General features: G+C 38.5%; 1 protein-coding gene across 1 annotated transcript in view; it reads left to right on the top strand.

The window, feature by feature from the left end:
• LOC134422457 (dynein axonemal heavy chain 5-like) overlaps positions 1–14012 on the top strand; it is a 150367-nt gene that overhangs the window by 76286 nt on the left and 60069 nt on the right. Inside the window, exons 51-59 of the mRNA XM_063164536.1 lie at positions 2106–2312; positions 3530–3859; positions 5370–5576; positions 5664–5906; positions 6544–6698; positions 8392–9056; positions 10230–10510; positions 10878–11093; positions 13628–13795. Coding sequence (XP_063020606.1) covers positions 2106–2312; positions 3530–3859; positions 5370–5576; positions 5664–5906; positions 6544–6698; positions 8392–9056; positions 10230–10510; positions 10878–11093; positions 13628–13795 — 2472 coding nt within the window. The remainder of the gene's footprint in view (positions 1–2105; positions 2313–3529; positions 3860–5369; positions 5577–5663; positions 5907–6543; positions 6699–8391; positions 9057–10229; positions 10511–10877; positions 11094–13627; positions 13796–14012) is intronic.

Genomic DNA, 14012 nt, shown 5'->3' with positions numbered 1-14012 from the left:
TAGTTCTCATTTCTGTACTGTGCAATATTACTGTTACCATGCAAACATTCTGAAATGCCATAATGATAAAACACAAATGTATTCTTTGAATGGTTGAGAATTCATAGTTGCAGTTTGCTGGCCTTGGCCAGCTGCAAGACCCTTACCCAGCTGCTGATTGCCTCCCCTTCCTCAACAGCACAAGGCTGGAGGTGAATATAGGGAGATCCTCAACTCAACAGTTACTGCCATGGGAAAAACATTTGACTTGGTGAACACTTTTAAAATTTTTTCTAATTAAAAACAGAATTGGATGGTGAAAAACAAATACTGAGACACTCTTCTCTCTTCTTCTCAGGCTCACCTTTAGTCCCTCATCCCCAACTCCTCTACCTCCTCCCTGGCCAGCAGTGCAGGGGGATGAGAAAGGGGGGCTGTGGACAGTCAATAACAGCTCCACACTGCCTTCCTCCTCATTTTGCTCCCTCCTCCCACATGGGATATAGATCTTACCAGGGCTGCAGATCTTCATGAACTGTTCCACCACGGAGTTCTTCATGGTGTCACAGGTCCTGCCAGCAAACCTGCTCCAGTGTGGGCTTCACTTTCCGTGGGTCTGCAGGTCCTGCCAGGAGCTCCAGCATGGGCTTCCCATGGGGACACACCCTCCTCTGAGCGTCCATCTACTCCAGTGTGAGGTCCTCCATGGGCTGTAGGTCAATCTCTGTTCCACTGTGAACCTCCATGGAATGCAGGGAGACAACCTGCTTCACCATGGTCTGCATCACAGGCTGCAGGGGAATCTGTGCTGGAGCACCTCCTGCCCTTCTTTCTGCTCTCACTTTGGTGCCTGCAGGGCTGACTTTCTCACAGTTTTTACACGTCTCTTTGGACTGCCAGGCAGCATTTTACCTTTCCTGACACAGGCTGAGTGTCTCCAGTGGGTCTGCTGGAGGTGGCAGGACCTGGCTGAGCACTGACCTGCACCAGCCCCTCAGCTGTGAAGAGTACACACCCAAGACAGGGCAGTTACATATACACTGCGCGTGTGGGTTGTCATTTATGTGAGGTCTGAAAAAAACCTCTTTCTGAAGGGCACCTTTTCTTAAACTGCTATCACTGTATCAACAAAATTAACAACATTCATCAAAATATTTTGAGGGCATCTAGCTGTATCTTCCTTTCTGTTGTCACACAGAGTGTATGTCTCACTGGAGTTCTTAGAGCACTTCATCACCAAGGATATATAGGTTTATTTTTCTGAGGTACCAAAATGGGAACATTTCTAGTCAACCCTCTTATACAGATAAGAATTTAAATTATATTCAACATCATCATCATTGCAGAAGAATCAAATCTTTAAAAAGAAATTATGTTGGAAATTATGGACTTTTTAGTGCTATTTCTAAGCTTCAGGACCTCTCCTGAGCAAAATATTTCCTATGCTCTTTCTCTCTCATCTCACTCTCTCTTGCCCTATATATATATAAGCCTTGGTGTGATTCTAGGGTTACACATTTTTATTATAAAGCCTCACTAAATATGAAAACTAGAACTTTGTTGCTTTGGGGCATCCTCAGCAGCTGTGGGAATTGTACATATTCATAAAATTCAAGGATTACTTTCTTCATTAAGAGAAGATAGCTATCTGTAAATGTGATGTAGCTGGGTTTAATTTTACACTGCTATTCCTTTATACTGCTTTTGTTTTAAGAGTTTTGGCTTTGTAGTGTACACATGAAAATGGATTTAGTTTTTCTCTTGTTTGTTGCAGTATTCTGTAATAGATCATCACTAACAACTTAAATTTAGAAAAACCCTGTCAATTGCTAATACAAACTTTATTTGCATCTTGAGTTGGCATACATCTACTTGTTGTAATACTTAGTGAAGTCTATTAAGAGCTTATGAATTTTAATACTTAAAAATTTTATGCAAAACATTAACTGAAAATTTGTTCATATTACAAATTGCAGATGGTGTATTTATCTTAAATAAACTGTCTTTCCAGACTTTGAAGTTAATAGCAGGACTGAGATGTTTGCAGGGCTGCTGAGCATCTGTCTCATTTTGTCTTAGTTCACCTGGAGTTACTGATGTGCTTTTAAAACTGGTTTATCTTGCAGAATTACACAAGCAAGTATGATCCTGATGTTCACTTGACCAAATGCCTAAACTTTTCCTCTGCAACTCTGCCACATATGTTCCAAAGGAGCATAGAAAGTTACATAGGCAAAAGAATGGGTGCTACACACGGTCCTCCAGCAGGGAAGAAAATTACTGTTTTTATTGATGACATCAACATGCCTCTGATTAATGAATGGGGTGATCAGGTAAAAGGAGAATATTGACAAGTGGGAGTTGGCGGTCTTACCATTGTTGCTGATGGGGATACTGATCTGTGGGTTGAAAAAATGGGATAGGTTAGAAAAAAGGTATCATAACATGGGTTAGAACAAATATGTTTACTAAAACCAATTTCCCCAAGCCAATTTTTGACATGACTAATAAGCTGTCAGTCCCAAAAGATCAAGGACAGTGTCAAGCCACTTGGTTCAATCACTGTAGTATTTAAGCCTTTTGTTTTGTTTGCATACAAAGCTAGTAGGATTTCCAAAGTAGCGGTCCTGAGAACCACCCTGGAAAAGGAAGCATGCTAATCCAAACAACACTCAGAGATTTTTCTTTGATCTGCTCTTGACTTTAAATTGTAGTTACTAATATGTGAAATCTAAGCTGGTGGTGAGTCTAAAGAACAAGACTTAAGAAGAAACTGGGGTTGTTGAGGTTTGAGTAAAGAAAGCTCAGAGATCTTATTGCTTTCTGCAACTACCTGAAAGGAAGTTGTAGTGAGGTCAGTTGTACCAAGAGAGCTTTAGTTGGGATATCAGGGAAAAATTTCTTCACCAAAATTGTTGTTGAGCCCTGGAACAGATTGCCCAGGGAAGTGGTGGAGTCACCAGCCCTGGAGGTATTTAAGAGAGGTGTAGATTGGCTCCTGGGGACGTGGCTTTGTGTGGATTTGGCAGTAATAATGTAATGGTTGGACCCAATAATAAAAAGGTCCTTTCCAACTTAAACAATTCTATGATCACAGTTGACATTAAAGACTAGCAAGCTGTCTTGAGGTATTGAATAAAGATTATTTATAGACCTATACTCTGAAAATATGACTTAAATTAAAAAAAAATTCTGATGAGAAAAAGCAATTTCCCTGCTTCCAGTGTAGCTCTGTACTCAGTGGCTCTGTGCTAGTGGACATGTGACTACACATTGTGCTAAATTAACTGTTCTTTGTCACTGTCTGAATGCCTGTATCAATCTGAAGATATAGTCTGGATTGAAAATTGAAAGTGATGTCTTTTCTTAAATTGAAACTATCCAAATTCAGTTGAATATCTGACTTCATGTCCACAACTGTCTAGCACATGAAGCTTACATGCACCCAATGCGCTGCATCTGAGTGCTTGGTTGCCACATTGCATGTTCATAACGTAGAAACATTTAACTCCTCAATTCCTTTTTTTTTTTTGTTTCTGGTTATGTTTAGATCACCAATGAGATTGTAAGGCAGCTGATGGAGCAGAAAGGTTTCTACAATTTGGAGAAGCCAGGGGAATTCACAAATGTGGTTGACATCCAATTTGTAGCTGCTATGATTCACCCCGGAGGAGGTCGGAATGACATCCCACAGCGCCTGAAACGCCAGTTCAGCATCTTCAACTGCACACTGCCTTCTACTTCCTCTATTGATAAGATATTTCAAACAATAGCTGAAGGCTATTTCTGTGAACAACGACATTTCCCCACAGAAGTATGTAAACTGGCTTCAGCATTAGTATCTACAAGTCGAAAGGTTTGGCAAATGACAAAAGCAAAGGTAAAATTACACCTATTAAGCCTTGGAAGATCTATTGTACTGTACCTGTTGTTCTGTCATGTGTGTGTTTGTAGTTCATATTGTGAAGCTGTGACCTGTGGATGTAACTGCTGGCTGATGTCTCTGTTCTGAATTGGATGCTCTGAGCACCAAGTTATGGATGAAAATCCTAATGCAGTGTCTTCTGTAGCTGATATAAGCATCACATTATATACATATAACATAATAGACATAGCTGATAGGAAGATTGAGAGATCTTCCAGCTGAGAAAATGTTAAGACCACAAGGAACCAGAAATTAAAAATTAGATAGGAATCTTCTGTAAAAGCTGTTTGGGATTGTGAGAAGCTCTGAAGATCTGAATTTTAGGAACAAAGTCAAATTTGACAGAGAGAGAATCAGTTAGAAAGAAATAAAATCTGATATTTAATAATTTATAAATATTAACTTTTTCCATTTTAAACAGACTGTTAAAAACATTTGACTGCAATTTCTGAGCAAATTTTGCTTTGAGAGATACAAAAAATATTAGGTATAGAATGCAATTTGAAAAGAACAAAACTGCAGCATAGAAATGTATGTCAAATTTGTTCTTCTTCTGAGAAAAGTGGAGGAGAGTGGTGGAAAAATAGGGATTTGTTAAATTCCTGTGCAGAAAAGGTTGGTCAGGATTTCAGAAACGACTCACTATACTTGGTTTACACAGAGAAATAGAGGAACTTCTGGTGGAACTATTGACTCGTCACTATTGGCCAATATATTCAACAGAACTGGTGCTTATTAACACTAATTAACTTCCTTTCCTAGGGAAAATGTAGCTTTTACTAGGTTGTAAGTATTTTCCCAAATACTGTTTTCTCAAATCTTCCCTTCCCTTCCCTTCCCTTCCCTTCCCTTCCCTTCCCTTCCCTTCCCTTCCCTTCCCTTCCCTTCCCTTCCCTTCCCTTCCCTTCCCTTCCCTTCCCTTCCCTTCCCTTCCCTTCCCTTCCCTTCCCTTCCCTTCCCTTCCCTTCCCTTCCCTTCCCTTCCCTTCCCTTCCCTTCCCTTCCCTTCCCTTCCCTTCCCTTCCCTTCCCTTCCCTTCCCTTCCCTTCCCTTCCCTTCCCTTCCCTTCCCCTCCCCTCATGAACCTTTCCTCAGATGTTCTTGGAAATGACAAAAGAAAATAGCAGACATGATCTGGAAGAAGGAGCAGGAGCAACACCACAGGACAGGCAATATTGACATTTTTACTGTGATCTTCAGTGCCATCATTGGCTACCCTTCCAATGTTTCTGAGACTCAAAACATTAAAAGAAACTCAAATTAAATCTATGTGAAATTAAAGAGATGGTTGTTGCTACTGTAGTTTCTTCATTTTATGGTTGCCTCTTAAATGCCAAGCATGTATTTCTGCTTTAATGCAAGACCAAAGTTTGTGAAAATATCCACATTCACTTTCAGTTAATAATAAGTAGAAAATATTTTCATTTAGCAGTTATTTGAATATAGCTCATGATGTTATTTTGTAGATGTTACCAACTCCAGCTAAATTTCATTACATCTTCAATTTACGAGACCTCAGTCGTATTTGGCAAGGAATACTTACAGTTACTTCTGATGTCTGCCAGAGCATCAGTGTTTTGGTAGCCTTATTCCAACATGAGTGCAGACGTGTTATTGCAGACAGGTTCATCAGCCAAAGTGATAAAGACTGGTTTGAAGACATGATGAGGAAGGTAAGCAAATAGTATTTTAGTATTTGCCACAGAAAGAGGCCAATGACCTATTTCATTACTAATGCAATCCTTAATGTATTGTTGCAGATTGTTTCTGAGGAACATGGTCAAGATGTGTTTGGAGATAAATGCACGGAATTATACTTTGTGGATTTTTTGCGTGATGTCCCGGACACTGCTGGAGATGAGCCTGATGATGCAGAGTTGAAGGCTCCTAAAATTTATGAGCCTATCCCATCTTTGGATTACTTGGCTGAAAGATTACAGATGTTCATGCAACAGTACAATGAAACTGTCAGAGGATCAAAGATGGATTTAGTATTTTTCAAGGTATTAATGCTTGTAATTGTATTAATACAGAAAGTGCCTGGTCTTTTGCACTTAGTGATACATAGGTCTTGTAAGTTTCTATCACATTATTTTGGAGATGGCTCAGAACAACTAGGTTGTTTATACAGTGCGTGTGAATGACTGAATGTCATCTTGTTTTCCTGAAAGTCACCTCCTTGTCAAAGGTCTTGATGCACAATGCTTTCTTCAACTTTAGTTTGGGTGGCATGATAGAATAACTGCAGTTGAATGAGAAATGCCTACAGTGCACTGGTATTTTACTTTTGTCAGTCCATATAGAGAGCATGTAAATAGGTCAGCTAAAAGGCTGGAGGAGTCCTTTCTACTTTTCCTTCTGTCCCCTAAGGGGCATGCCCTCAGCCCTGCTGATGACAAACTGTGCATATGACATTATTTCATACAAGCTTGATACAAGGACATTTCTCTTGGGCTAGCCCTGCTGCCCACTGAAGTCAGGGGGAAATCTCCTGTTGATTTTGAGGAGTACAGGACTGAGTCTTAGGCTCCAGAGAAGCCATCTAGCTGTTGGGCAGCAGTTGCTCGGTGACATGCCTCTAGGGGATTATACAATGCATCATTTTTGCGTCTCTTCATCCCTTTTTCTCTCAATACACAGGATGCAATCGTCCATTTGATTAAAATATCACGGATAATTCGTACTCCACAAGGAAATGCATTGTTGGTGGGTGTAGGTGGATCTGGAAAGCAGAGTCTGACCAGACTAGCAGCATACATTGCTGGACACGAGAGCTTTCAGATTACTTTAACAAGGTAATACAATGCAGTGTGCATGGACATTTGCTCCTTAATTTGCCATAGAAATGAACTCCTCACAATCAGTTTAAAGAAATGCAAACCTCTCAAACATTTTATCCCTCATTCTAAATGACATTTCCAGTCTTATACAGCCAAACTGCGTTATGACAATTTCTGTTAATGACTTAATATTTTGTAGTGCTGGAATTCTGTAATTTATGGAAATTTGAAGTGAAAGGGAGTAGTACTGCCTTCCTTCTTTGTCTCTTTTGTCATAGGGTTTACAGGGCTAAGTAATAAAGACCAGCAGAGTGTATTCTCCTTTGCAAACTATTTAAAATGCTGAGAAGTATTCTTTAGAGAGATATATCAGGTCTATGAATAATGTTATAAGGCTTCTGATTAAAGGAAAGATAAAGAAAGACATATCACAGTCTCTTCCTGTGTCCCAGAAGCAGAAGAAAGGAACACTGAGAACAAAAACAAGGGGGAAAAGAAAAAACCCAAAGTGATAGAACAGAATCCCTAGATTTCCAAGATTAATAAGACAAATATTAATAATGACAATGAATATGGAAGGAGGAAGAATGAAATTAGCAGTGAAGAGTGGATGCTGGGTCATGTTTTGTCTCTAAGTATAATTTCCCATAACTGGTGTTAGATTATTAAACCAGATACACTGCTATTCTGATTCAGTAGAGAAATTCTTATGTTCCTATCAGAATGCCACAAATCACTGTAATTACTGTAGCCAACACATACAAAGAAGAGCTGGAGAGTTTTTCAAGCTCTGAAGTACTTGCTTTATGGGTATTTATAGAGCAGAAATAAAATGGAGCTGAAAGAGAATTGGGACACTTCCTGTGTGGCATATTTAATATGTGAAGAATGGGTCATGTGTGTATTGCACAAATTACTTATGGCTTTGAAGAGATTCTTGGAAATAAGAGACTGGTTACAAAGAAAAGAAGTTTCTAATTTCAGCTCTAGTTGGCTTGGGACAAAATCTGCCATTTTATTAACATTACTTTATGTCATTTTATATTGCACAATCTGAAATGTGTAGTTGAATTTGTGTGGATTTATCTGAATCTTGCTTACTGTGTGCACCAGCTATAAGACACATAACAACAGAACCAGTCATGGTCTCCTTTTGCAGTAGAGCTGATCAGCCCAAGTGATAATGTTCAAACATAATTTCTGGGGCTTGATTTTAGTTAAACCATATAACGCAATAAACCCCTCAGTTTCATTCTCTTTTGTCTCTTAATGATTTCCTTTAACCTGCTCTCAATATCTTCAGAAGATAATCCAGCTGTATTTACCTAATGGTTACAGTTATCAGAACCTACTTGACAACTTAATCCAGCTGTATTAACCTATTTCTAATAAAGAATTTACATCTGCAAACCATGGGGATACAAAACAGCATCAAAAATGCCTTAGATATAGTATTGCTCTCACCTTACTTTTCCCCAGGACATTATTTTGTTGACTCCACCTCATTTCACATGATTTATATCACTGATCATTCACTTTGGGAAAATGTTTATGAAACAGAAACCTAAAAAATATTATCAGGACCTATGGTATTAAGTTCTTATCTGGATTTTTTTCTTGCCTCAAGGAAGCTGATCCAGATGATACATATCTCCTAAGGTGATCTGTAATTCTTGTTCTCTCTTTCCTTAACACTTTTCTATTCCAGAACGTATTCCACCAACAACCTTTTGGATGATCTGAAAATGTTGTACCGCGCTGCAGGTCAAATAGGAAAGGGTGTTGTCTTTATATTCACGGACAATGAAGTCAGAGATGAATCTTTTCTTGAGTACATGAACAATGTTTTGGCTTCAGGTGAAGTCTCAGATCTTTTTGCACGGGATGAAATAGGTGAAATCACACAAGACCTGATTCCAGCAATGAAGAAGGAGTACCCAAGGCTTAGTCCCACTGGTGAAAATCTTTATCATTACTTCCTTGCTCGAGTTCGGAACAACCTGCATGTGGTTCTTTGTTTTTCTCCTGTTGGGGAAAAATTCAGAACTCGTGCACTCAGATTTCCAGGTCTGATTTCAGGCTGTACCATAGACTGGTTCCAGCACTGGCCTAAAGATGCTCTTATAGCAGTTGCACAGCATTTTCTAGCTTCTTACCATATTGAGTGTACAGATGAAGTGAAACAGAGTGTTTTTAACACCATGGGAACAATTCAAGATATTGTAGCTGAAAAATGCGTTGAATACTTTGAACGATATAGGAGACAGACTTTTGTCACACCAAAATCTTACCTGTCCTTCATTGGAGGTTACAAAACTATTTACCAAGAGAAGTTTGCCAGTCTTGGAAGTTTGTCTGAACGCATGAGGACAGGTACTGTAAAAGCTTCTTGATTTCTGTTTCTTTCATTGTTTTTAAAAGGATGAGAAGAATCTGAATAAAAGGATGTAAAAGCAGGATTTAGATTGTGAGCTCTCATTAATTTGGAAGCAGACTCAAATATTTTCAGCTGTATTGTGTGTGATTACAAAATGTGCAGAGGTTTTGTTTCCATGAACTTTATGAATGTGCAGATTAAAGAGGACTTTTGGAAATAGTATTAGTTAGCAGTTAAAATATTTGAAACTCCTGCTTTTACATGTATGTATGACAAGGCACTAATGAGATCCTAGTTTTCACATGTAAGCATGCCATGAATAAATCTGAAAAAAGGTAATTAAATGCTCATATTCAGTTCCTCTGAAGAATTTTTTAAAGAAATAGGTATATGCCAAAGGTACAGTTTTAAAAACATTACTCTGCACATGGTCATACATGGTAAACAATTAAAGAGTCTCCTAAACTGATTGCTATTTGGAAGTGAATGTGAAATTAAATTGCAGATTTTCCCTGTGTACACTAAGTCCAAAGGTAAAGGGTGGCTGGCTGTCTGGAGGAGCAAATGTGGGGGTTTTCGAGCTAGAAAGATATATATGATGCATTTACATTCAGAGACATGCATTTATATATAAGAATGTTTATACTTAAGAGATTTTCTCATACTTTGTTCAAATTATTGGAGCATTGTATTGCTCAAGAATCTTAAGGTTTTTTTACCCCCATCTCATCTGGATCTTCATGTAATGTTGAATTTAGAAGCTCAGCCTACTCTCCTTGTGTCTTTGCTTTCATTGCCAGGTTCCTCCTCTTGGTTTTGCACAGAGTACAGCCTGGTACTTTTCATGTTCTCATGGATTTCAGAGATTTCACACACAATTCTTAAGACTGTCATTTCCATGCTAATATTTTTGAGCATGTGTTTAATATTTAGTCTCCTTCTCATGTATAAGAACATAAATAAGTGATCAAGTGATGGATTCTGAACGCTTCTACGCATTAAAAAAAAAAAAAGTCCCCTGCTGAATTTTGGTGTTCAATCAATGGGATTACTCACTGGTGTTCCTAAACATGGATCTGAGCGATTTATTTTAAATATCCACATTGCTTCACTGAGGTTACTTTCTCCATAGGTCTTCCTGTTGCTAAAATGGAATTTGTCCACTACAGGTCTTGCAAAACTGATGGAAGCTGAGGTTTCTGTAAATCAGCTCTCCAACGAGTTGGTTATGAAGGAGAAAGAGTTGGCTATAGCCTCAAAAAAAGCTGATGAAGTTCTATTGGAAGTAACTATGAAAGCCCACGCTGCAGAAAAAGTTAAAATGCAGGTGCAAACAGTAAAAGACAAGGCTCAGGCTATTGTGGATGACATTGCCATTGATAAAGCAGCAGCAGAAGAGAAGCTTGAGGCTGCAAGACCTGCACTGGAAGAAGCCAAGGCAGCCCTGCAGGTCAGAAGCAAATATATTCTGAACATGCATGTAGTTAATAATTATTATGTGAATATGACTTACGCTTCTAACTTGGGAGGATACAGGGGATTGAAAGAATGGCACCAACCTGTAAATCCTTGTAGAAAAAGTCCCGAAAACTGAAGAGGGGAAGAGGTAAGATGGGCAGTACTCTATGGTCAGGTAATGAAGCAGTCATAGAGTGGGACTACCTTTAAGGACTTTCTGCAGTAGTGCTTCTGAGGGACCTGCAAAACTGCAGTCCAAAACTGCAGCATTGCATGTACAGTCCTCCCAAAAGAAAACCATTCTTTGCAATTGAATGACTGTTTAAATAAATAGACTATTTTCTTCTATAACTTCTCAGACAATAAAACCTTCTGACATTGCAACTGTTCGCAAACTGGGTAAACCTCCTCACCTGATCATGCGGATCATGGACTGCGTACTGCTTTTATTCCAAAGGAAAATAGGCTCAGTGACACTAGATCATGAACACCCAGGTGTGAAGCCATCATGGACTGAGGCTCAGAAGCTAATGAATAATTCAGGATTTCTTAGCATGCTGCTTACTTTTCAGAAGGTAAGTAATTAATAGGGGCACTACTGCTTCAATAAGCATCTTCAGAGTTTGCATGAGAATGTCTTCTACCATCAAAGGAGGTTGGAAACAGTTTTGTCTATCTATAGTTGCAGGTACTTTGTGACAATTCTTCATTTTCATGGGTCATTATCTCAGTAATTTTTCTCCTGGGCCATGCAGTGGCTTCTAGCAAACAGCAGTATCCCAAGCACTAGATCAAATCTTGACAAGCTGAGTGTTATCTTATTCAGGCAGTTCCTGCTTCTGAGTAGGAATTTGCCTTAAAAGGGCGCGCTCTTGGCTTTTTAATAGCTCACCTTCTCCAGTGCTACCAGGCCTGTTTGCCTGTAAGGCACTTGACAATTCTGTCACCAATTTGCTAGGGAGCTAGCAGGAAATAAGAAAAAAATAAGTAGGAAAGGTAATGAGAGGATTGGGGAACTTTTGGGGTTCTTTCACAAGAAAAATAGTGAAATGAAGAATAATCTTATTATCAACTGTAAGAAAAATAAAAGTGAACAGATTTTTATTTCTATCAGGAAATAGAAACTTTTGCAAGGTTGACTGAACTGTGAGACAAAGGAAAATTCTCTATAGGGAAGAGAAGAAAGATGTCACAGGTAGCTGGACCAGAAAAACACCCAGGGTAGAATATGAAATGGCAGAATCATAGCCCAACTTTATAATTCAGGAGACCAAGCAGATTTCAGCAAAATGTGACTTTCCTGTAATGTTGAAGAACATACTTTCATTCGTACACTAATGCTTTGATCTAGTTAGCTGTGCATTTTTCTGATGCCTTTTCTAAGCTGCTGGAGTGTTTTTGTTGTGAAGATCATTCTCACTATCCCCAGGAGCCATTTCTCCCAGAGAGCCATATTGTGGAAACTTGCACTGCCTCTGTAGACAATTTTTTCCTGGGGCTGTCAGTCTGGTCACTTTTTCAAGTGCTATCTCCACTAAACAGAAAGAGGAAATTAGTTTTAAGATAGCAAGACTAATTATGCCCTCCTTACTCAAGTTTCTGTCTAATGAGACTTCCAGAATTTTGGCACTTATTAATAGTGCATGTATTCCTGCTGGTAGTTGGCATCACATTTAGCTCAGGGGAGTCAGAACAATTTCTGTGGGACTGAGTTCTTGCAGGAAGTGATACTGGTGAACATGGAGTAGAATATTGGACTACTTCAATCCCTCATGAGGTCCTTCACATGCTATTTCTCATTTTGAGTATATATGACAAGAAAGCTCATTGTGTCTCAGTAGACTACATAGCTTAATTGTTTGTGAGATTTTTGTTCTTTCCTAATATGTTTTAGGCAATAACAATTAGTGGATGAAGTTCATTGAGTTCAAATTTAATTACTTAAAAGGAAAAGCATGACATTTTCCAAGCTTTTGAGCAGAGATTTTAGGCCACTGCTGATTGATCTTTGCTTCACCTTTGCTGGCTTGTTAGCTCATTATTTTGAGTAGGAGAATAAAAAAGTCAAAATTTTTGTCCAGCAGTATTTTACATTTTAGCAAACCATCACAGTGAAAACATCACTATGGCTGATCTTGGGAGTAATATAGTGAATGTCTTTTTATTAGAGTAGCTAAAGATCAGATAAGTACAAGGCAGTCCTTCTGCTGTGCAGAAAAACAAGAAAAGGGTAAATTGTTTGACAGTATGAATGGTGGATGATTTTTAGATGCATTAAAAGAAAGGCATTAATACATTGCCAAAAAAAAGGGAAGATTCTGAACATGTCTATTGTTAAGCAGTCATTTTTAGCCTGTATAAGCTTTTCTACTTTCTACCTTGCTCAAGGAGATGAATTCCATTTTCTTCTGACACTTACATAATTATAGATTAACCACCATCAAAGATCTGGCTTTTCATATTCTCAGCAGATTGTGAAAGGGGAAAAAAAACCCTGGGATTAGAATAACAGCTGAAAGAAATTTCATGGTTAAAGAAAAGGGTTAGCTTCAGTGAAGTGAAGACAGTGCCTTGCAGTTTTGCCCTTTTCCTTCTGAAACCTGCCTGTTTGGTTCCTTTAGCTGTTTTCACACCAGTGCCTGTCTGATGCCATGGTGATATTGTTTATGGAACTAGACTAGAAGAAAATTATCAGTAGTTTTCTGACTTATATTTCTGTCATAACAGTTTCCAGACTAGATCACTGAGTGTTGGTGAGGGTATTAAAGATGGGTCAAAGAGAAGAAGGTGTAATGTTGTAGCAGCAATAACTTAGAACAGCTTAAGTTGTCATGGAGCTACAAGCACTAGGAACATCTGTAAATGTGTCAAATACGGGTATTAAATGCCAACTCAATTCAATCTGTTGCAATGGAAGTAGGAATTATTTTCACGGGTACACAAAAACTACTAAACTGTCCTTTGTAAGAGTGAAAGGCAGCAGCATTGCTTTGTTGATTTATTCTGTGAGAAGTGATACCCCGTGATTTTAAAAAAGAAAATGTTTCTGTGAAGCGGACCTTTTTCAAAAATCCATTTTAAAAAATAATTTTTCCTTTTTATTGACTAGGACTCAATTACAGAAGAAACTGTGGAGTTTTTAGAGCCTTATTTGGATATGGAGGATTATAATCTTGACACTGCTAAAAAAGTGTGTGGAAATGTAGCAGGTCTTTGCTCATGGACACAAGCAATGGTTTACTTCTATGGTATTAATAAAGAAGTTCTTCCTCTAAAGGTATTTCCTATTGATAATTTTATTTTTTGAGAGATTATTATAGTCAAGTGGAAAAAAATGTCATGTTATTTTGTTTAAAAAAAGACATTCTTGTTTCTTCACACCCGGTTGCTCAGTCAAGCACACAGAGGTTTAATATGTCCTGGCAACTTTTTCCACTTACACTCAACTACCCTGTGGTACAGCTTTAACTTGTGTGAACACAGTAAGCATTCAG

This window comes from Melospiza melodia, chromosome 1, assembly GCF_035770615.1.
Source record: "Melospiza melodia melodia isolate bMelMel2 chromosome 1, bMelMel2.pri, whole genome shotgun sequence".
In the NCBI taxonomy this organism is placed as follows: domain Eukaryota; kingdom Metazoa; phylum Chordata; class Aves; order Passeriformes; family Passerellidae; genus Melospiza; species Melospiza melodia.
This window is presented reverse-complemented; position numbering and strand designations above follow the sequence as displayed.